At 34.7% G+C, this 21962-nt stretch overlaps 1 protein-coding gene across 1 annotated transcript in view; it reads right to left on the bottom strand.

The window, feature by feature from the left end:
- RB195_020737 (uncharacterized protein) overlaps nucleotides 1-7692 on the bottom strand; it is a gene marked incomplete at both ends in the record, with an annotated part of 44936 nt that extends 37244 nt beyond the window's left edge. Inside the window, 2 exons of the mRNA XM_064189171.1 lie at nucleotides 5808-5890; nucleotides 7532-7692. Of these exons, the coding sequence (XP_064045052.1) occupies nucleotides 5808-5890; nucleotides 7532-7692 (244 nt within the window). The remainder of the gene's footprint in view (nucleotides 1-5807; nucleotides 5891-7531) is intronic.
- Nucleotides 7693-21962: the final 14270 nt, after the last annotated feature.

Here is a 21962-nt window from a genome sequence, read left to right as displayed (position 1 = left end):
AAATCCATTCACGTTTTTCTGATTGTGCGTAATCGTATTATGTTTCTATAATCGTAGTCAATTTTTCCAGGAAAAAAATTGTATTCATGGAATTATTTATTGATCCTCGTCGACGTATTCGAGGGATTTGAAAATGGCAGGTTACAAATGCTATGAAGGCAATATAGGAAGGTTGGCAAAACTTTCCAGAAAATTCTAGAACGTTCGTTTCCGTTTCTAGAACAGGTCTTAAACGAAATCGAATTTTGGAGGCACATACGGAATTAACGGCTCATAAACCTTCTATTTGTATTTTCAAAATCAAATTTTGTCCATTCACTACCAAGGATTCTGACGGTCTCGGACGGATTAATCTGTCTGGAACGGATTCTGGGACAGAAGTTAAAGGCATTATCCCACGAATCTGAGGTGGTACGGATTCCAGATGGAGTATTCGTAAGGGGGTGATTCCATCCATTTCTTCCTAATTGCCGTGAAAAACGGCTTGGAAGATGCGGCGCCGCATAGGGCTGGCGCGCTCCAATCGAACTCGTTGTAGAAAATAGTGTGCCGGAACGCTCGAAGCAGTATCTTCCGTTTTCCACGGCAATTAGGAAGAAATGAACGGAATCACCCCCCTTTCCATAATCTACGACTCCGTACACGAATACTTCACCGGAAATCCGTACCACTGGAGATTCGTGGGGTGATGCCTTTAATAGCGCTATTGTTTAAATATTAAATATTGTATTAATATTAAATTAATATTGAATAATATTAATTCTTCATTTGTAAATATCCATATACTTAGTGTGAATAGATATTAAAGGATTTGATTTATAAAAAACGATGAATGAAAGGAAATTGAACACTAAAATTAATAAATAACAATATTTACTCTTGAATCCTCCAGAAGGAAGAACTACGAAAAAAATAGAGCTGTAATTTAAATCAATATAAATCTGAGTAGAGATTTCAGATTTCCTCAACAAAATCTGGAAGGGAACAATTTTCCATTTTCCTAAAAACTACAACAGTCCATAATTTCTTCGTTCATTCCTCAAAGTACAAACAAGAATACATCCAGACAGTCACAAGACGGTGATGGAGGATTTCAAATGATAAAGGAGACCTCCCATAGGGGGAATTTTCAAAAGAAATCCCCGAGTTCGGCGTTCTCAGATGTTTGGAATGTACTCCATGTGCCTCGGTTACCGAATGATTTATGATCCTGGTTAGGTGACCTCCGGGGGAAAACTTTTTTTTGAGGACGCCTATGGGTGCATCTTGAATCCTTGGTGTTGTTCCACGGCTTACTAGGGACACAAACCAGCACCGTTCTACGACATTTTTTGAGAATAAAGTTTTCTCAGGAGGAAATTTTTTTTTAAAGTGGTGGAACCATACTTAGTTGTTCTGGCAAGGTTTTTCTGGATCGTTGTTTTTTTTTTGTTTTTTTCCTGTGAACCTTCCCTACGAGGTCATTCACAGATACTCCCAGATAACTACAACGATCCGGGAAGACCCTGCTATGGTCATCCAGAACAACTAAGTGTGGTTCTACCCTTTTAAAAAAATTTTCCTCCTGAAAAAACTTTTTAAAACACTCTTCATAAAATTTTACAGTTGCCGTTAAACGCACTGACATTCCCTGTTACTTTCTCGGCTCAGGCAGACACTTGTCCACTGCCTCTCTGCACTCGTCGATCAATGGGACAATAAATCGATAATGGACGGCGTCGATGGGTCCATAAAAAGATTCTTTTACGGACAACGATCTATATATAACATTATTCATATACAACTACCTGTAAAAAAAATGGAAAACTGGAAAACAAGAAGAAGAAGAAGAGAGGGCCAAAAAGCCTAATAGGCCTATTGATCGGTCGTCCCATTGATCAGCGGTCGAGGAGATGACAGGATATAGTGCTCGACTCGTTCAAGTCGTTCGAGGAATTAACGATTCAGGTTCACATAATGGTTTTGATGGTAATTCTTTGGAGTAATTAAAAAATTTGATGTATTTTAATTATATTTTTCCATTATTTATTTATTTATTCCACTACATTATTTATACTATATTATACTACAACATATTATATTTTATGTTTCTATTATAATTATTCTAATGTATTTTTGCTGTCACAACCACACTCTGGAAAAGTCAGGAAATGAGAATTGATGGGTGGCTGCGGACAAAAATTCTCAAATTTTTCGTCGGTTAAAAAAAATTGGCCACAGTGATGGCTTCAAAGCATATATTGGGCTGGATTAAGTGAGAAAAATTAATTATTTAATTGTAAAACCAGGAGTGAGCCCAAACAGATTATATATGAGTTTAGAAAAAATCGCGCAAGTTTTTTCCCGGCCAAAATGTCATGCTTTTCGTTGGAAACCTCTTCTATCCATCGTAGCGCGGGATCTCATAGTGGATCCGAGAGTTCCAAGGATTCAGAAAATTTGCGAAAAATACCCACCCTCCATTCCATCTAAAGAAATCTCCTTCTTAGCCACGGAAATGAAAAAACGAAAACTCAATGATGATTTGGAATTTCACTATATTTCAATTAAATTCACAAGAAAAACAGAATCAGCAGTATTTTCTTCCATACCCCAAAAAAAAAACTGCTCATCATCGCTTTGCAAATGATGTACGAATTTTCACAAAAGAAAAAACAGATCAATAGGTTTTTTTTTCGTCGGTTGCCTCATCTGCTTTTGCCATCGGTTGCCTCATTTGTAGTTGCTTCGATTTTACTGCAGTAACCGCAAAATCGTTTTAATTTTTTCTTCTCCTCGTTAGGGACCATACATCTGCTTTTCTGTGTTCATAGTTCATCCGAACAAAGCGGGAATTCTGCTTCGGTTGCTGCTGTTTTCGCTTCGCTAGTTTTTCTTTCATTTCATTTCTTGATGTTATTACTACTATGCTCGAATTAATTAACTCACATAATAAAGTTTGTAGCCAAGCAAAAATTGATATATTCAGCCAAAAAAAACAAAACTAGAGGTAGAAAATTAGTTTTTTTTTTCTGAAGTTTTTTAATCTGTTAAGGGGACACAGGATGACACACAAATTACCAGTAAGCTGCCGTAATTGACGGTTTCTATTAAGCAGAGGGCAAAAACATGAGAACAGCAATAATCTTCGTTTCGAAAAATGCTCTGGATAGAAAAAATGAGTGAGAACTATCCGAAAAAATAGGTAGAGAAATCTGAAATTATTCATATCTACGTGAAAAACTGAAAGTTTTAGTTTGAGTTTTACTGGATATTTTGCGGGAAAATCCACATAAAACCACTTCCGCAAATGAATAGATTAAATTTTAAGCTTTTAGCTTACTACTACACCGAAAACTTACTTGGGAAGAGCTTTACAATCGTCAAATGGGCATGAAAAAAATAAGAAAATAAAGTAAGTGAATAAATAAATAAAAACAAAATAAAAATAGAACCCTTAAATACAAATACGCTCGTCATTTGACTTCCGGAGTAATAGCTATGTGTGCTGTACTCAACGACTATACCCTTTTTTACCGTAAACGATGCTGGCAGTGGTCGTAATTGCGGAAGAAGCATTGGGGTCGTTGAACAGAGATGCATTAATTTCTCGTCCCGAAAGTTTTTTCCAAGAATTTCCTGGCCGGGAAAAAAACCTAGTGTTCTCATGTTCTATGCTTTGCGTAACGAGAAAAAAAGTGGTGCCTTCCAGAAAGAAATGTTTGCCTTAAGAACAACTACTTTTTCCAGAAATTGAGTATTGCCAAGCGAGAGAAAACTCGGAAGTTTTTTTTTTCGCACAGGAAAATCTGAAGCTCAGGATTAATTCTACCGATCCATGCTCCTTTCAACCTCCGTCAAAGGGCATATTTAAGAATGGCAATCAAGCCCTTGATTTCATGCCCTTATCGCGCAGAAACCGATGGATGTGAGACGTATTTCATCCAGAAGCACCCTCAGTAATGGTGGAGTACGGCCAGTCTCAGATCCATTAATCCTACCACATAAAAGGTAAACTGGAAAGTTGAAGGGAGCAGCGATGCATAGACCTCGTCTGTCTCTCGGAGATTTTTTTTAAATAGAATTTTTATTTAAATAAAATTTATTGTAAAATTGGAGTAAATAAGTAAGTGAATTAAATAATAATTAGGTAAAGTAAATAAGTAAGTGAGCAAATTTAATTTAATGTAATGTAATAAACATTTTTTAAATAGTTGATAGTACAAGCTGTGAAAAAGCAGTGGAGCCTTAAAGAAAAATTGTAAAATTAAAATTAAAAGCTGAAGAACCTCAAAGAAAAGAAAAATATTAGGAACTACGCTGGTGACATCATTCTGAACTTTGTGACTGATCTTACAAAAACCGAAAATATCTGGTGAACACGAGTCAACGAAATATTATTTATCTCGAGGAATAATTCCATGAATGAAAATCTGTGGATAAGCCTACATGAAAAATTTTGTCACGGCTCCTATGGCATCCAAGCATATTTGCTTTATTCCTTACTATTTACTGAATAGAATTTAGTGGTTAGCAGTATTATCAGAAAACTGTAAGGTTCTCTTTTTCTCTCTTGAAAAAATTAATCCTGTCAAAAAAAACGAGTTCAGCAAGTGCGACTTCGCAGCATAACCTTCAGAAAAAAAAAGCCGTCTTTCGAATGTACAAAATTACCGTATCCAGAAAAAAATGATACAATTATCGCGTAATGACCGACCTTGTATCAGGCCACATAGAACATTTCGAAAGGTCATAATAATTTAAAGTTGGCTTGACGACACTGCCGGCGTTCAGCAAAAAAAAAAACTCACAAAAACCTCGAGAAACACTTTCTTACAATGCAAAATTCTTGTTTGGAAGAGGAAATGAGAATGATTTTCCAGGCGGCGCACAAATTTCCCTCCTCAATCCTTCGAACTTTTGGTAAAAACGTTTGAACATTCGTGAGACGGGAAGAGGACGAGGGAGTTGTGAGTTCTGTGTGGATTCCAAATGATAGATTTACAACGATATGGGAAAAAATTAATAAAATAATTTTAAAAAATAAATATAAAAAATCAATATTTATATAATAAGTATAAAAATATAAAAAATAAAAAAGCGATGTAGGATGTAAAAAATGTAATAAAATGCAGAAAAAAATCTAGGAGTAATTAGTTAGAAGTTTTCCTTAGCGTAGATCTGTAAACCTATATAGATCTACGTCGATTTTGTAGATAAATATGCAATATAAGAATATATAAAAAATGAATAATAATATAAAAAAACTACCGTCTTGAACGGCCTCGTATTATTTTTGTTCCTGTCATAAAAGCTTTTCTCGGATCCTATTTAAAAGATAAATTTAAGGAAAAAAAGAAAAGAAGGAAGTAGCTGCCACCATTGATTACCTTAAAAGTACCTTAAGTAGTGCTAAAAGCGCTTATTCCAGTTCACCTCCCTACTTCCTCGGATCAGCCTCATTCATTAATTTTTTTTCTCTCCTCTAGGACACCGAATCTCTTAATACAAGCCATATATTAATCATGCAAAAGAAAAAAAATTAGTTTCCTAAATTTTTATGTGCTAGAAATTACCAGGAATTGAAAATTCAAGAGTCTCTTTTTTTGAAATTATTTAGAAAATTTTTTCCTAGAACAAAAAATAAAAGTTCACTACAAGACCTATACGAGTTTCCCTGCGACGTTTCGTGAGTGAATAGCTCTACAGAATAACCAGGAGCTGTAAGTTTTTCAAATAAAACACTCCATGACTATCCTATACGCACACACACCGAAATCTATAGCATACTGTAACGAATGTCATTTTTTTTTCTTGAATTTTCCAACCTGGCGAAAATAGCTTGGACTCAGTGACAGCGATTTTAATGCGTCCCAGATGTAGATTTTCGCAGACTTGATTCCAACGTTTCCTGAAAACGAAATATTTATTTTCTTTTTTTTTCAAATTAATAAATAGAAACATTCTTATCATATAGTTAATTCCAATCTCTTCTACATGTAAATCAATCGGAAATAGCGGTGATAGCGAAACACATATACACAGATACGATTTTTTCCGCTTTTTATTTTTTATTTTTTGCCTGATTTTACAGATTGCGGAGATTTGCGGGAACGGCAATAGATATCTAGCCTTTGCGAGTAAATTTTCTACATTATTAATTATTTTATTTCAATTTTTATCGTCTATTATTTTATTTATTCAGCAGCTATTTTACTTCTAAACCAAGAGAAAGTATCGTTATCCCTGATAACAAATTTCTGACTAAATTTTCAACATTATTTGATATTTTCTCGTTTTTTTTTGTCATTCGTTATTTTATTTATTTAACAACAAAAATATTTTTTAATTTTTAACCAAGAGAAAGAATCGTATTCCGTGATAACAAATTTTGAATCATCATGGACTTCTCTTGTCGTGGATCATCGAACTACTGCGGCTTCTTGTTGGCTTTCAATCTCTCCCAAAACATTTCCAAAGATTTTTTTAATACGTCCTTCTCGATTGTAAATGAAAAGTGGGAAAAAATAAAACGAAATTTGAAAAAAAAATAAATATTAATAAATCTATGGTGTACTTTCCTTTTCTAGTTTTACTTCTAAAATCTTCTGATCTGATTGAAAACTAAGTACAATAATTAAGGAGATGGAAGGATATTTGTAGAGGAAAACATCTATAAACATTTTTTTTACCTACTTTTTTTACAAGACAACAAAAAAGCTCGTGCCAGGATTTTTTTAAAGTTTCCCGTACTAATCTAGGAAGCATTGGTCAGCTTTTTACTAATTTTACACCAGTACGAGAAATACAAGCCAATCCACTTATCGTAATTTGCTAAACGCTTAAGGGGACCCTTAGGGAATTACCTCAATTTTAAGTGCATACCATAATTTAATTTATGCAATCGAACCAACCATTTGCGTAAATTTTAATCTAAAGGACAGCACCGCGATAACGTTATCATTCTACTCAGGATTACTATGGAGGGATGGGTACAGGGAAGGGAAGAGTTAGGGTGGGTGTCTAGCGCGCTGCGTGGGCCAGTGCAACGCGTTCGCTAGGTTGAACATGTTCAGCGTGAAAGAAATAAATAAATAACTATGAATCATATCGCACAAAGTCGTAATGGTGGCTGTTTTATTTATTTATTTATTTATTTATTTATTTATTTATTTATTTATTTATTTATTACTCTCAAAGGCGTGCCCAGAGTAAGAGGCAAGGAATGAATAAAAATAAACAATAGAAAATCCAGCCACGAGAAATAAATAAATAAACGAACATTGAGGATCAAATAAATTTTGTATACAAGTTCTCAATACTATCTCTTTGTATATTTATTTGATATATGCATAGATGTATAAGTAAAATATTAAACATTTATTAATATTAAAATATTAATGAGCGTTCTAGGCATAAAGAGAAGTTCCAGGAAGTCAATCGGACACCTCAAAAATTGCTGACCGATCTTTAAGGATACTATGATAGCTGTGCTAACAGTTACACCTACAAGAACTGTATTTTACTGTAAAAATACGCTGTTTAAACTCACTTTGCTGCTTCTCGTTTTAAAACAAAATTCGGTGCTTTTATCAGATTCGAGATGTTCTCCTTGATGCTGCTCTTCTTTCGTGGTGGTGTATCGGTGCCCATCAAACTCGAAACACTGATTTTTTTCGTTGGTGGATCAGATGTGGACGATTTCTTGCTCATTTTATGATTTGAGGTACCTGTGCTGAAAAAAAACCAGTAGATAAAATATTCACGAAGGTCACATGTGCAATACAGTACAGTAACACGTCGGAAACGATGGAAAAGAACGAGCATGGCGAAAATGTTTAGCACGGTGAAAAATGAAGGAAAAAAAACAACGAAAAAAAACGTAAAAATAATCCCATAAAATAGAAGATGAATCCAGAAGAGGCAATGAGGTGCGGGTGCATAGAGACCATCCCTGACGGTCAAAGAGAATTAAAAGTTAATCAGGATTAAAAGCGATCAGGAAAAAAAGTGGAAATTTAGAAATGTATGTAGCTCATCAGCAGCTTCATTGCTTCATTTCTATCAGTTATAATCGTGCCGTAAAAAATAGGAAAAAATAACAAAGGAAAATCAAGAGATGAGAGCAACGTCCACTGGAATTAGAACGATTATTTGTGGGAAACTGTGGGCTGTGAGGTTTAAAACTGAGGGCTGGAAACTGAGGTCCTTCGATGTATCATCTGGGTACATCTTCAAAAAAAAAAGAAGGAGTTTTTAAAGAAAAATCGAACAAATTTCAAAGGAACATGGAAAATTCAGTCACATCCACAAAATATCAAAAAATGTCGAAAAGAAAACAAAGATCCGAAAAATAAAGAAGTAGAAATTCTTCTGTAGTCAAGCAAGAAATGAAGGTAATGAGGCGAATTCAACAGAGGGTGAGGTAAAAACGGCCAGGAAAATCGTACTGAGGGAATGTTATCGTGATTTCGGGACAATACAATACAATAAGAGGTAAAAAACAGGTAAGAGTCATCAAAAAAAACTGGTTCGAAAAACTCTATTTTTCATTATTTTGAAGTGTTTTCTTTAGATAAAATCACTTATGAATGTAAAAGTTGTTTAAAAATTCAATTCATTCATTTAATTCATTCAATCCATTCTATTCATTCATGCTTTATTATAAAACAAAAATAACAAAAATTACATGAATTTTAAAAGCACTTTATCTCTGTCGCGTTCCCGGGTGCTAAGGTTCCTGGGTCCAGTCCCGGAGGCTCATTGATGTGTGGGTCCCGTGAGAGACTGGCACCAGGACCCCAACACCCCGGGGAATGCGATGTGTGCAGACAATCGGGGCTAGAGTTTATCCGCACGAAGACATGGCAGCCAGCCAGGGCTTGCGTTGGCATCGATGGTTCACGCCCTACCTCGCGGGTCACTTACATGGAGGCCCTAAGGCTACCGCCTAACCTCATTGTACTTTCCCCTTACTCTGGCTTCATGCCAGCACGTACACTGTGTTCCGACACTTGCGAGGCGCCTCTGGCCGCCGCCCCTCGGGCGTCTGCGGCCGGGCTCTTCGAGCCCTGTGGCAAACCCTATACACATGTGGCTTGCTCAGCCACTCCACTGTTGTCCCAATGTACTCAACCTTAGACTGTATTGACATTGAGTACTTACTCAGCCTTCATCCCAAACTACATAAATACACAACAATACAATGTGAAGAGGGCGGGGCCTAACCAGCCACTCACTACGGGCCCAGCAAGCACAAATCCCCGGACGTATGGGCAAAGTCTCGAACGTGGGAGCCTGCGCTCCACTACGCCGGACAGTCCCAGGGACGCCGGTTACCTCTCTCTCGTGCAGCTCCTCCTCTCCCTTTGATTGATGGCATTGATCGAAAGAGCGCTGTTGTTCGTATTGATCGCGTCCGCTCCTCGAGCTCGTTCCGGTTACCGCTTGCCAGGTGACATGGTTGACAGAATGTTTTCGAAACACGGAACGGCTCCTTTTATAGCGGCAGAAAAGTGGGCGGAGCGGAAATGCGCGCGCTACCGAGGAGAGCTGCGGGACCTTGTCGCGCCTGCGGCACGCGTCCTTTAGATGTTATGAAAGGAGTCGCGTGGAATCCGCGACAATCTCCACTTATTAGCGAAGAAGAACTAGAAATATTGAAGAGTTCAAAAGCTTACAAGAACTTTCATGGAATCAGGAAAGAAGAAACAGAGCCCTGTCTTGACAATTCCCTTTTCTACATGAAAAAATCCTATTTGGAAAAATAGTAGGGAAAATCCAGGAAAATCAGGAATATACGGATATGAAACAGGAAGTGATTTCTCGCGATATGGTTTGTTTTGATGCTGTAAGCACTCATTTTGTACTATTCGAATTGAACTATCGGATAAACGCTATAATATTCTAATAAAAATACTAATGTAATGTGATTTCAGTTGGTTTTCATAAAGTTTCCATTCATGATTCGAATGAATTCACTCCCACGCAATCCACATACATCTATGTGCAAAACTATAGTACAATAGACTACGTAATGTGAATGAAATGAGAATGAAACGCATAACACAGGACGGGAATAACATCCGCCATCGTCGATTGAGGGAGAAAACGAAAGATTTTTAACGTGAGGAGAAAGTGAACTTTTTTCCAAGATTGAAATTAATGTAATATTAGCGAAATTAATTAATTAATATTTCTTTTTATTTCCTTATTTTCTTATATAATAATTAATATTTTAATATTTTTCATATTCCATATTTCTTCCACTAAGGAAAAAAGAGGAAATTTCCAGGAAAAAAAATCAAGGCAAAGGAATGAAAGAAAATGAAAAAAATCTGGTTCATTGAATAAAATTTCTCTCAAGGATAAGAAATTTTTTCTTCAACTAGTATTTCCTTCCTCTTTCTTTTAGATTCGATTAGTACTTTCTGGGTTCAGGAGTTTTTTACTAACAAAAAAAAGAGGTCAGTTCAGCCTGAATAAGTAAGAAATAACGTCTAAAAATAGCCTATTGGGAGGGAAAAATGTGGAAAAACAATCAAAAATGAGGAAATTCATCTAGAACTAAGGATTTCTTAAAAAGGTAAAAAAAATATGACCCTGCTTTCCTTGAAAGTTCAGAAATAACTAATGCAAAGACCGGAACATGTACCCATGGGATTTTGGTAATTTTTCAATCTTTCTGGACTCAACTTAGTGTGGAAGCTGGAAAGAAATTTCCTTAGCTTTTCTTAGCAAACTTTGGATGCATTAATGTAAGCGCAAAAAAAAACAAATCAACGAGAAAATATTTGTAGAGTACTATAAATCGAAAGCACACAGAGAAAGAGGGAAAAAGAGGGCGAGAAAGGGAAAGAAAGGAAGAGGAAGGAAGGAAGGAAGTGGACTTTTTTTCTAAATTTTAAAGTACATTTCAGAGGAAAAAAATTGTATTTGTCGCAGTTACGTGCGGTTTGTCGTTGAATAACCTCCGATATTACTTCCAATGCTTTCACGTATGTATTTATGTGCATATGTGGATATTCAGGATTGAGTGCTTCCGCAGCCACGTTAACACCATAGGTCAAAGAATAATCTCGTATGGATTTCCTTTCATTTCCTAGCCAAAAACAATCGCTAACAAATATTAGCAAATATTATCAGTATGAAAAATAATTCCAGCAGAAATCTGCGAGAAAAAAGATATCCAATCAGTATCCTAGCCACTATCCTAGCCATTTACTTCATCAAAAAAAAAATCCTACAACCCTTAAAAATACACAAAAACAAGGCAATAATGCCTAAAACTAGAAAGAAAAAATCCATTCAATAAAATATATCGATTAAAAGGAAACCAAGCAGTTCACTAAAACTACTAGGACTGTCAATAAATTGAGAGATAAGGTGAGGAGAAAAAAAAAACGCGAAACGTCAATCATTCTGGGAAATCGGTACATTTCCGCGGTTCTTTCCTAATCGTTCATTGGACCATGAAATATAGGTACATAATTTGAGGACTATGTGTACGCATTTTATTGCGCTTCTGGAAATTTGTTTACTGACAGAAATAAAGATGTTAGTGAACTCCAAACAGCTGTTAGTGAGCTGTTTGGGTTGAAGTCCATCGCAAGTTCATTTAGAATCTCTGGAAATTCATCCTAGGTTATGCCCCACATGCAATTCCTTAACGTTATCCAGACAGACCAGTACTTAAGGATACTGCACAGTGCGTAGATCTCATTCGCCTTGGTGAGAATCTTTAAGAACGCGGTGGTTTACCAGAACCCAGCTAGTCGGTGATTTGTGGTCAGTTGTTTTCTTTTTGAAGGTCTTGCATGGTGTACTTGGAACAATATCGAGGGTTGGCGAGGAGAGAAGAGGAGTTTGATGGGTTTGCATGCATGGCATCAAAGACCCCGAACCATTTTCAGGCCATTTTTGAAAAAGACGAGTTTGTCGAAACGTCAGCACAATAAAAAAGTTTCACCTAAACCTCGTTGGCATAACAAGAAAACATAAATACACTGACAAATGCCGAGGTTTCAAGAAGAGAGGACTTGGAGATTGTTGGACATCCTAGGTTAAGTCAGGTTATGCAAATCACGGCTGAAGCACGTTTCGGCCCATCAGCGCGTTCGAGACTCGGGGAAAAAAATTCGCGCGAGGATACCTCAGTCTTCGCAGGACTGGAGAATAACCGGAGAACAATTTTTCACGGGTCTAGATGAAAAAATCTCATCCATCATCCAGAAAAATAGCGTGAAAAACAACCTTTCAGTGCACTTGGATGGATAAATAGGTGTATAAACAAAAACTTTTCAAGGACGCGTCTCTGTGATATTTTTAGCAACTGTCACAACGGTAAAGCAGTTCGTTGGTTAGCGAACACCGATGCAGGTGGAAGGAAGGGATCTGCCGGAGAAGGCACAAACCTTTGACCTCATCCTGCTCTATATCGGATCTCTTTCCAAAAATCGTCTTCAGTAGACGTAGTAGCTCAATATACAGCTATATTTAATTGAAATTCCACAAAAGAAAACAGGTTAGTGATTTGCCGGTATTCGAATATATAATGTTTGATCGTTTTCGGGCTGATTAAGCTGGTCTGATAGCGATAACCTTAACGTCAGGAGGCATACAGATATCGCCAACTATTTGAAATTTCAGGATTTTTACAAACAACTCCTAAGTAGGAAATAACAGAGTATGGATGGGAGAAGACGGTTCAAAAACCTTTTTTTCCTACTCTCTACTATACTGATACTCGCTACAGGTTTGAGTTGTCGTACAGATTTTATTTTATTTTCTTTTTCTTATTTTATTTTTTGATTTTATTTCTCATTTTTACTTTATATTCATTTTTTGTTCATTTTTTTCTTCATAGAAAGAAAGTTCTGGGAAGATTTGTTTGTCGAAAAACTTATTTTAAAAAAAACTTAAAAACCGAAACTTAGAATCTTATTGTTCTGAAAATCATAGGGATAAAAAACAGACGTCAAGTACGATTGAACCCTAATAATAATATACGTGAACATTAATTAACGTTGCTAGTAACTGCCAATTATTTCCCCTAATTGTTCTTTGTGGTCGCTTTTTTATTACTTTCTTTTTTGGTGAAATCACGTCAAAATTTAATTTTTTTTTCTGGAGTATGAAAAAGCAGACGTATCCCTTATTTTAAAGAGAATGATTGCTGTGTGATTTAATTTTGGATTACACAAGCGAGGAGGGTTTGGTATGTTATTTCCAAGAATATTAGCAAAAATGTGGAAGAATTTAAAATCAAAAATTAAGAATTATGTATAAATATATGTACATGTATGAATAAAAGCATATAATATAATAATACATAATAAATATAAATATAAGCACATACAAATATATAATAATAATATAACAAATATAAATATAAGTAATATGAATATAAAATGATATAATATATAATGTAATATAGAAATATAATATAATAATAAATATAATATGAATAATAACAGAAATATGAACCCTCAGGAACCAATCATTCATTTTATCCAAAAACAATGCGAATCTCTGCACCACAGCGAAAAATATAATGAAAATATGTAAGATGCGATCAGTGGTGAAATTAGCCGACATTATTACAAAAAAAATTAAATAAAAATGAGAAAACAAATTACATACAAAAATAATCTATTCGTACGTCCTCAGGACTCAGGATAAAATATGTTCCATGGGATTTCCTCACCAGTATGAGCGTGAAAAAATCCTCAGCGAGGTAAAACGATTCTTCTGATCCCTCTGATTTGTAGAGATTGTTTCTAACCTCCGTTCTTTGAAAAATTTCTATTCTTAGAAAAAAAAACTACTTACCTCCAATCCTACCCTCTATTTACGGCTGTAGGAGAACTCAACAGGGAAAATCCTAGGGAGCGAACGCTGTCTATAATTGTCCTCTGCGTGAGTCGTTCATGTCTCGCAGTGTGGACACATCCGGAAACATATTCCCAGTAAACATATCATGAATCTCGGTAAATGTGTCAGCGCACAACGTATCACAACAGAAAACTGTAGACATTTATGAATAATTTCCTTTCTTTCATTTTTTAAAAATTATTTTACATTTGTTTTTATTTAAAATAGTAAAACTGTATCCTAATTGAATTAGCAAAAAATTTTTGGTTTTAGTTTTTTTTTTAACTTTTTCAATTACTCTTCTACAAGAAAGCTCGCCTTTAGTTGATTTCAAAGAAAAAAAAATTGTAAAATTTAATAGTCACCTAATAAACGAAATATGGGCATTTAAATGTTTGTTTAAATGTTCAAATGCTTAAATGTTTTTAATTTTCGATAAAAAATTCGATATCGCAGAAATTTTCTACACTGATTTTTCAATCAAAAATAAATAGCGGTTACAGTACCCATTTCACCACCCTTAAAAGTGCAAAGAATCGTCTCGTCGTGCAAATTGAACGCTCTGGATCCTTACGGGCTCATAGTTCCTCGGTTTCCAAGGATCGCTTCTTTTTGCTGCCACCTTCAGAAATCAAATACATCCCGAACACTATTTAGCGACGGAAAAACCCAAAATTTCTAGAATTTCTGGGAAAGCTAGGTTTGGAAGCAGCGTAAATCACAAAAATTGACAATTTTGGGGGATAGAAAGGGATTCGCGATAAATTCCCCGTGATTACGCTCAATTTCATCCGAAAGTCAAGAAAAAAAGGCGTGATAAATAGCTTTCGCTGCACCCGTGCACCCAACGACGTAACTTTTTACGCGATAGAACGCAAGCATGGACGTTCCACTTCCGCAGTCCCATTGATATCACTCCGATAAGCAGCAGAAGCTGCCCTATCTCCGTCCACGAGGAAATCTATTTGCTACGGGAGCACAGCAATGGAAATTTCGAGAAATGCCACCTTTAACTGAACGATCTTCATAAACACCATTAGGATGAGAATTTCCAGTTCTGGATTCGATTCGCATACGGATAAACACCCCTAATTAGTTTCAGGTTGTTCCCAAACGTACCCTAAAATTTTAAGATAACTACTAAAACCAATAGAATTATAACTTTCATACTAAAAGGAAAAATCAAGACCAGAATATCCATGAAAAAGAAGAAATTTCAATTAACCGTGGAAACAAGATCCGTGTAGGAAAAAATAAGTGACATTTTGAATTTTCACAAAAAATAAGTGACATTTTGAATTTTCACTTGCACACGAGTACTGTATTTTTAGATAAGTAATAATAAATAAGTGAATAAACATAGTAAATAAGTAGTTTTACCAAATAAATCATAAGTAACGGTATACCAGCTATATGTAGCCGTATATCAAGTTCTACTGTGTACTATATAGGTGAACACGTATGTTCCTGAAAGAAAAATAATTATTGAGAGCATTTCGATGCGAAAATTTGCTGGGAATCAGAAAATTTCCCTAATCATCGAACAGCTCGCTTCAAAATTATGATTTTTCTAATTTAATTTTTCAAATTTTATGATTTTAGCAACGGGTTTGTCTGGAGCAGATTAACTTCACAAATGGTTTACGGTGTTTTCAGTTGTCATTCCACCTGTTACTGAGAAATGTGAATGAAAAATTTAATTACTTTGATAATTGCTCTCCTTTTCAAAAACCATTGAAAGCTGAGTAATCCGCGATCTTTTGCCTCAAAAGAAAATGTGATTAGGACAAAGATCAGATTTGTGTGTGCAGTTTAATTACGAATCTTTTTGTCAACAAAATGGAGTCATACATTAAAAAAAATAAATGTAAAAAATAACAAATATATGTATATAAAATAACTAAACATAAATATAAAATACAGAGAAAGAAGGCGAAAAAATGATATTTTGAAAAAAAGAACAAATTTTCTATTCGTTCATCTACGTTCCTCATCTTCCCCTTCATTTCCTCTCAACATTTGCAGCTTCAGATGGATTGAGGAATGTGAAAAGGCAGAAAAATGGGTTTTTTGAGAAAAAAAAATGTTCTCAGGTCATGACTCCAGAAATGTACTTGAACTTTATCATTATATTTATCTTTTTGGATGTAATTTTATCACATGTAAAGTTTTGACACCTTTGAAGATTTTTGAAAAAAGTCAAAACGAAAAAAAAAACATAAATCTAACAACTATTTTTCGGCTGGAAGAAAAAACTTTCGAAAAATCCTATATTTTTTCCTCGTTCCATTCCTATTTCCAACCAATATGTACTGTTGACGCGTGTATCTACAGCGGAATTCTTGTCATCGCATCCTTCCGGCACTTAAAAAATATCCGGAAAAATCGGGAAAACCTCGAAAACTCTAACGTCACCGAAACAAGAAACGTTAGTGATGTACATAGAGCATGAGGAGATATTGACTGAAGAGTCACTCATGAAGAAATTCACTGTCATTGTGTACACAAACAACATAGCGTAAACAAATCTTTAGACGCCTTTCATGGGAAATTGACAGGAGAAAAACTCTAATTATTGTCCTCTCTTAACATTTTCTTACGTAGCAATTAATTCACTGCTCTAAAAGACGTCCAATAAAATAATAAAAAATTATAAATAAGAAATAATAAAAAATTATAAAACTATAATAATAAATACTAGAAAATTTAATTAAAAATTGAATAAATAAAATAAACATTAATTAAAAAAATAATAAAGAACAAAAAGAATTTTTAAAAAAAACGCGATAAATAATTCCACTCAAGAAATGATTGCCGGCGGGATTATTCTCTCAGGAATCAACTACTATGACGTTTAAGAAGCCAAGCAAAGAACCCTCCGAATTAATTATTCACTTGATTTCCATGTACAAAGAGCACGAGCAGTGCTAGTGCGTTTAGCGTTTCGCGGATTGAAAAAAATTCTTGCACCACATTTACATGCTATTTAGAATATTAATCATTTAGAAAGACAATGACAATTAGTTCGCGAGTCGCGAGTACGTGGTTTTCGAGGATTTCATCGTCCATTTAACGTCCCATAACTGCTAACTTTGTCGAGAAAAAAAATCGAATCGCATGGAAAATAACGAAGGATTCCGAGCTGCTAACTTTGTAGTAAAAAAAAATTCGCATGGAAAATAACGTAGGACATTAAACTGTTAACTTTGTATTTTAAAAAAACTGCATAGAAAATTTAGGAAAAAGTAGGATTTTAAAATGCTAACTTTGTAGTAAGAAAAAAATTCGCATGGAAAATAAAGTAGGATTTCAAACTGCTAACTCTGTAGTAAAAAAAAAAAACTACTGAGAAGTAAAGAAAGGATTTCAAGAAATTTTAGCTTTAGAGAAATATGAAGAAATAAATCTTAAGCAAAATCTCTTCCTTTTTCCTAACAAAAAAATACTAGATTGGAAAAATTTTAAAAACACCACAACTGTCGCGGAATTAGGACTGATTTGCTTTATTGAAAGAGAAAAAAGTTGTAAGTGTCAAAAGCTCTGAAGTCAGAAAAACTAATTTAAATTATTTACCTCTCTTGATATTTCCTTACCTAGCAATTTTGTATATACATATCCTAAAAACAGCACAACAAGAAAACAAAAAATTCTGATAACGATTAAATAAAGTAGAAATTCTGGAAGATTATCAAAGGGGTTGTAGGAAACCTTTATCGTCACAATAGAGACAAGAGTTTAAAAAAAAATTTCCTTTGTCTCAGAAGCAGGTTTTTTTCAAGCTTTTTTTGTTTTTTTGTTTTTGTTATTCTGTTTGAATTACGTACATGAGGAAAAATAAACAAAAATAACAGAAGAGAATGGATATTCTTTTAGAAATCACTATGTGTATGCGTTTAAAAAGTGAAAAAAAATGTAAATTTTGAACTTTTAATAAATTCTAATATTTCTTTCTATTCAATTTTCTATTATTGTGTTAAAATATCAAATGTAAAAAAATTTAAAAAATTAAAATTGAAATTAAAAAACAAAAAATAATACAAAAATTGAAAAAGTAATAATAAAATAAAAATAAAATAAACTATCAAATATCAACTATCGAATTGAAATTTGCATTCGTCACCATGAGATGTGGCGCGAGATCCCGTTAGAAAAAAATAGTTTATATAAATATATGCTTGGCATGTTAAAGTAACAGTAAATATAAGTAAATAGAAGCCATAAAAAACGAGTATGACGAAATTTCCGGCCTAATCAACAGTGATAAGTCATCGAAGTCAAAGACGGAAGCGGCTGAAAAACGGGATGTTCCTGAAAAATTTTTCCACGAAACACGGAGAGAGAATACCGGCCATTCATTGTGTTCACGCTTCAAAACACCGCTCCCGGCGACGATCATAACAAATTCTTCAACGCATCAAAGAAAATCTCTCGGAGAAGACGTCGGAGGAGAGAATAACGGTGGGGATCCTAGAAAACAATAGTCTCTGAGAGCTGAGCACGGGCACTACAATTCAGCGCAGAGATCTGATCATTCATCAGGATTTGTTCTCGTATAATTTGTGCGGAACGGCGGCGATTTGAGGGAGGGGGGGATTTGAAGACGTAATGTGGTCCCGTGACGGAAGTACGTCAGAACTCAGGAATAATCCCCCACAAATATGTTTAATCTAAACATAATCAATGAAAAACAGTTGAGGAGAGTTGTGGAGTAGCAGTCCTAGGACCAAAATAAATAAATAAATAAATAAATAAATGCATACCGAATATAAAAATATAAATGAATAAATAAAATATAAATAAAATAAATAGATATGTAGCGAGGTAGTGAAAACTATTTATTTATTGAAAAACGGCGGCGATTCGGGGGGCGACTGAAGACGTAATGTGGTCCCGTGACGGAAATACGTCAGAACTCAGGAATAATCCTCACAAATATGGTTAATCTAAACATATTCAATAGAGAAAAATTGAGGAGAGTTGTAGAATAGCAATTCCAGGACCAAAATAAATAAATAAATGAATATGTATCATATATGTGTAAATGGATAAATAAAATATAAATAAAGCAAATAGATATGTACCGAGGTAGTGAAAACTTTCATCCATTAAAAAATATGCTAAGGAAAATCATTGAAGAGTCTCCGAGATTTACCCTGAGGGCCTGAATCGTTTAAGGTGCTTTTCGAATACAAAACAGAATAGATCCCCTTACGATCTCAATATTCCAAGGTTTATAGTTTCCTCGCCGGGAAAATACATTGTATACAAAGGAAAAAATATCCAGACCAGGCGGGTTCGCGGAATTTTTCCGATAAATAACGACAAAGAATTCGTTATCGGCGTAAAGGTCTTATTGATGAAGTCCCTTAGGAGCACCGTTAGGAATGGATGGTTCAGAAATTCCTAGGAAACTCATAGAAACTCATAGAAATAGAAATTCCTGGGAAACTCATAGAAGCTTCCCCAGCACTAGCACTAAACATACAGTAAGACTTACGTTATTTTACCTGAATATGCGATTTAAGAATTGTATTTGGAACTATAAAACTGCTATTAATTAATTAATTTTAAAAAATTATTAATTAAGAAAATTACGTGGAAAATATCCTGAAAAATTCTATTGAAAATCGCGTACACGAACCAACCAAGTGATGCCGCTTATCCTCCAACATACACGCAAATCCATCATCTTAAGCTTATTTTCTGAAAAACATTGTCGTAATCAAAAACATATGGCACTTCTTGAAAACAAAAATAAACTCATAAGCCTGTAGGAGACATTGTCAATCCGGAAAAGATCAGAGAAGGAAAAATTGCTCAGCTCTCACCCGTTCCCACTTCAAAATTCCAGAGAATAATCCGCGTCGAACACGTTCCTAACAGCTTTCCTCGAATATGTAGTTATAAATTTATAGCTGTGGGAAAAATGTGAGAAAATTAATCGTTTATTTCCTATTTCCCATTCAATATCCTTTTAAATGAATGTAAAAGCGACGATTATCCCGCGATTCGCTCGTAACTATCGGTTTTGTTGCTTTTTTAGGAATATATAATAAGAATTTCGGGAGAGAGAGAGAAATTTCGAGAAGAACAAGAATATCCGCGGATTTTTTCTGTCGTTAACATCAATTCTGGAAGCGTTTTACAGTGAGGTGACCTTATGCATTAAAGCATTTTTTACATTTTAAAGGAACATTTTTCGAATAAACATGAATTTTTTTCTTTGTCAGACATTTTTTCGAACAAATAAGATCGAAAAACTCTAAAATTGATCAAATTATTCTCAGTTGTGCTGAAATAAGACATGGATACATCAAAGAACGATAAAATACCCAGAAATATATTCCCTTCAGAAATTTTCAGTGAGGAAAATGACATATATGAGGGGAAAAATCCATCATAAGGACGGATTTGACGTGAACACATCACAAAAGAAAAAACACGGAAGTTTTAGAATGTGGAATAGTTGAGCGACAATCGAGCAGAGAATTCGGATTCGTAAAAAAAAAAGCGAGGAACTTACAGTCTCACAGTCAGTTCCACATTGGAAGGAAAAAAATGGAAATGTGGAAAAGAAAAACTATGACGAAACAACGAACAGCTGTGAAAAATCGAAGTGATCTGGAATTTTGTTCTAGGGAAATAAGAAAGAATAGAGTATTTTAGAGAAATAAGAAAAAAAGAAGAAATAGAAGAAATAAAAATAATAAAATTAAAAAAAATAAATAAAAATATGATAAAATTAAATTAAATTAAAAATAAATATTCAAATAAAAATAAAAATAGAACAGAGCCAGCCAGCCAAACAGACAGAAACACCTTCCTATAAAAGTGAAAAATTTCGGATCGAATATCTATCAATAGAAAAATCAATTATTTATCGATTTATGCAAATGTTTTGGCAGCATCCTATGGTGGATGGATCTTCTCGTGATAACGCGATAATCATACCATATGAACACGCTACAACAGCAAATATTTATGGGTAGTAGTGGGAAAATTTGTAAACAATGATTAAGCGAAGAAACTAAATCACAAATTGCGGATGGTTTAGGAGATTCGTTTCCTGGAGAAAAATACTGGGGAAAAAAATCCCCAGAAACTAAAGACCAGCTAAGCAGCTTTACTGTTCTTTGACCACGAGGAGCAGAGCGATGTGCCAGAGGCCTCCGCCAAAGAAAAAGATCAAATCGGCCACATTAGTCGGTCAGGATCTACGGCCTACCATCCATCCTCCTCAATCCTCCGTACAAGTCGGCAGCAGCACGTAATCGGATAAGCTCAACAGATATCCGAAGCGGTTAGGCAGCAGCAGCTCATCACGTATGAACGAACGACGAATGCGGATAGAAATAAGAAAAGGAGATAAAAGGTGGGAGGATTCGCTTGAGGGAGTTGAGGGAGAATGTAGGTGCGACGACGAGATGACGCGAACCGAGATGAGCAGTATTTCCCCGATGAAGTGAATGGGAACGATGAATAGAATATAAGAGAAATTCTCTGGAATTCTAAAGGAAACGATTTGATTTGAGAGAGGTCATAAAACGAGGTAAAAAAAAAGTAAATAAAAATAAATAAATAAGTAAATAAATAACTGCAACATAAGATTTAATAATAATATAACATAAGATTTAAAAGACGACAAGAAACCATGGCATTAAAATCGGACAGCTTCATCACTCGAAAACTCGACTTCCATCCCAAAATCTGCGGCAAAAAAAGTTGATAAATTTGATAAAATATGGATAAAAGAAAATAAATTTCCATAGTATTCCCTAAGGGGAGATTATTTGGGATAGTCGTAGCCGTAAGTCCTTATGCTTCTTGAGCAGTCATGGTCTAGGATTAGAGCTACGATCTACCTCAGATCCAAAATAACCAGACTGAAGCGAATTCAATTTTAATTATTAATAAACAAATAATTTGAAAAAGTGGACTTGATCCCTTTATTTTTTGTTTTAAAGACTGAAATAAACAGCGATAATAAATAAATGGGTAGATAAATAAGTAAATGGCGTGTTTCCTGCCGCCTAAAAATAGCCACATTGAAGCAAATTTAATTTTAACTATAAAAAAATATTTTGAAAAGTTGAGACTGGTCCACTTCTAAC

This window comes from Necator americanus, chromosome II (assembly GCF_031761385.1).
Source record: "Necator americanus strain Aroian chromosome II, whole genome shotgun sequence".
Lineage (NCBI taxonomy): Eukaryota > Metazoa > Nematoda > Chromadorea > Rhabditida > Ancylostomatidae > Necator > Necator americanus.
The sequence above is the reverse complement of the archived record's forward strand: the minus strand, read 5'-3'. Positions and strand labels throughout refer to the sequence as shown.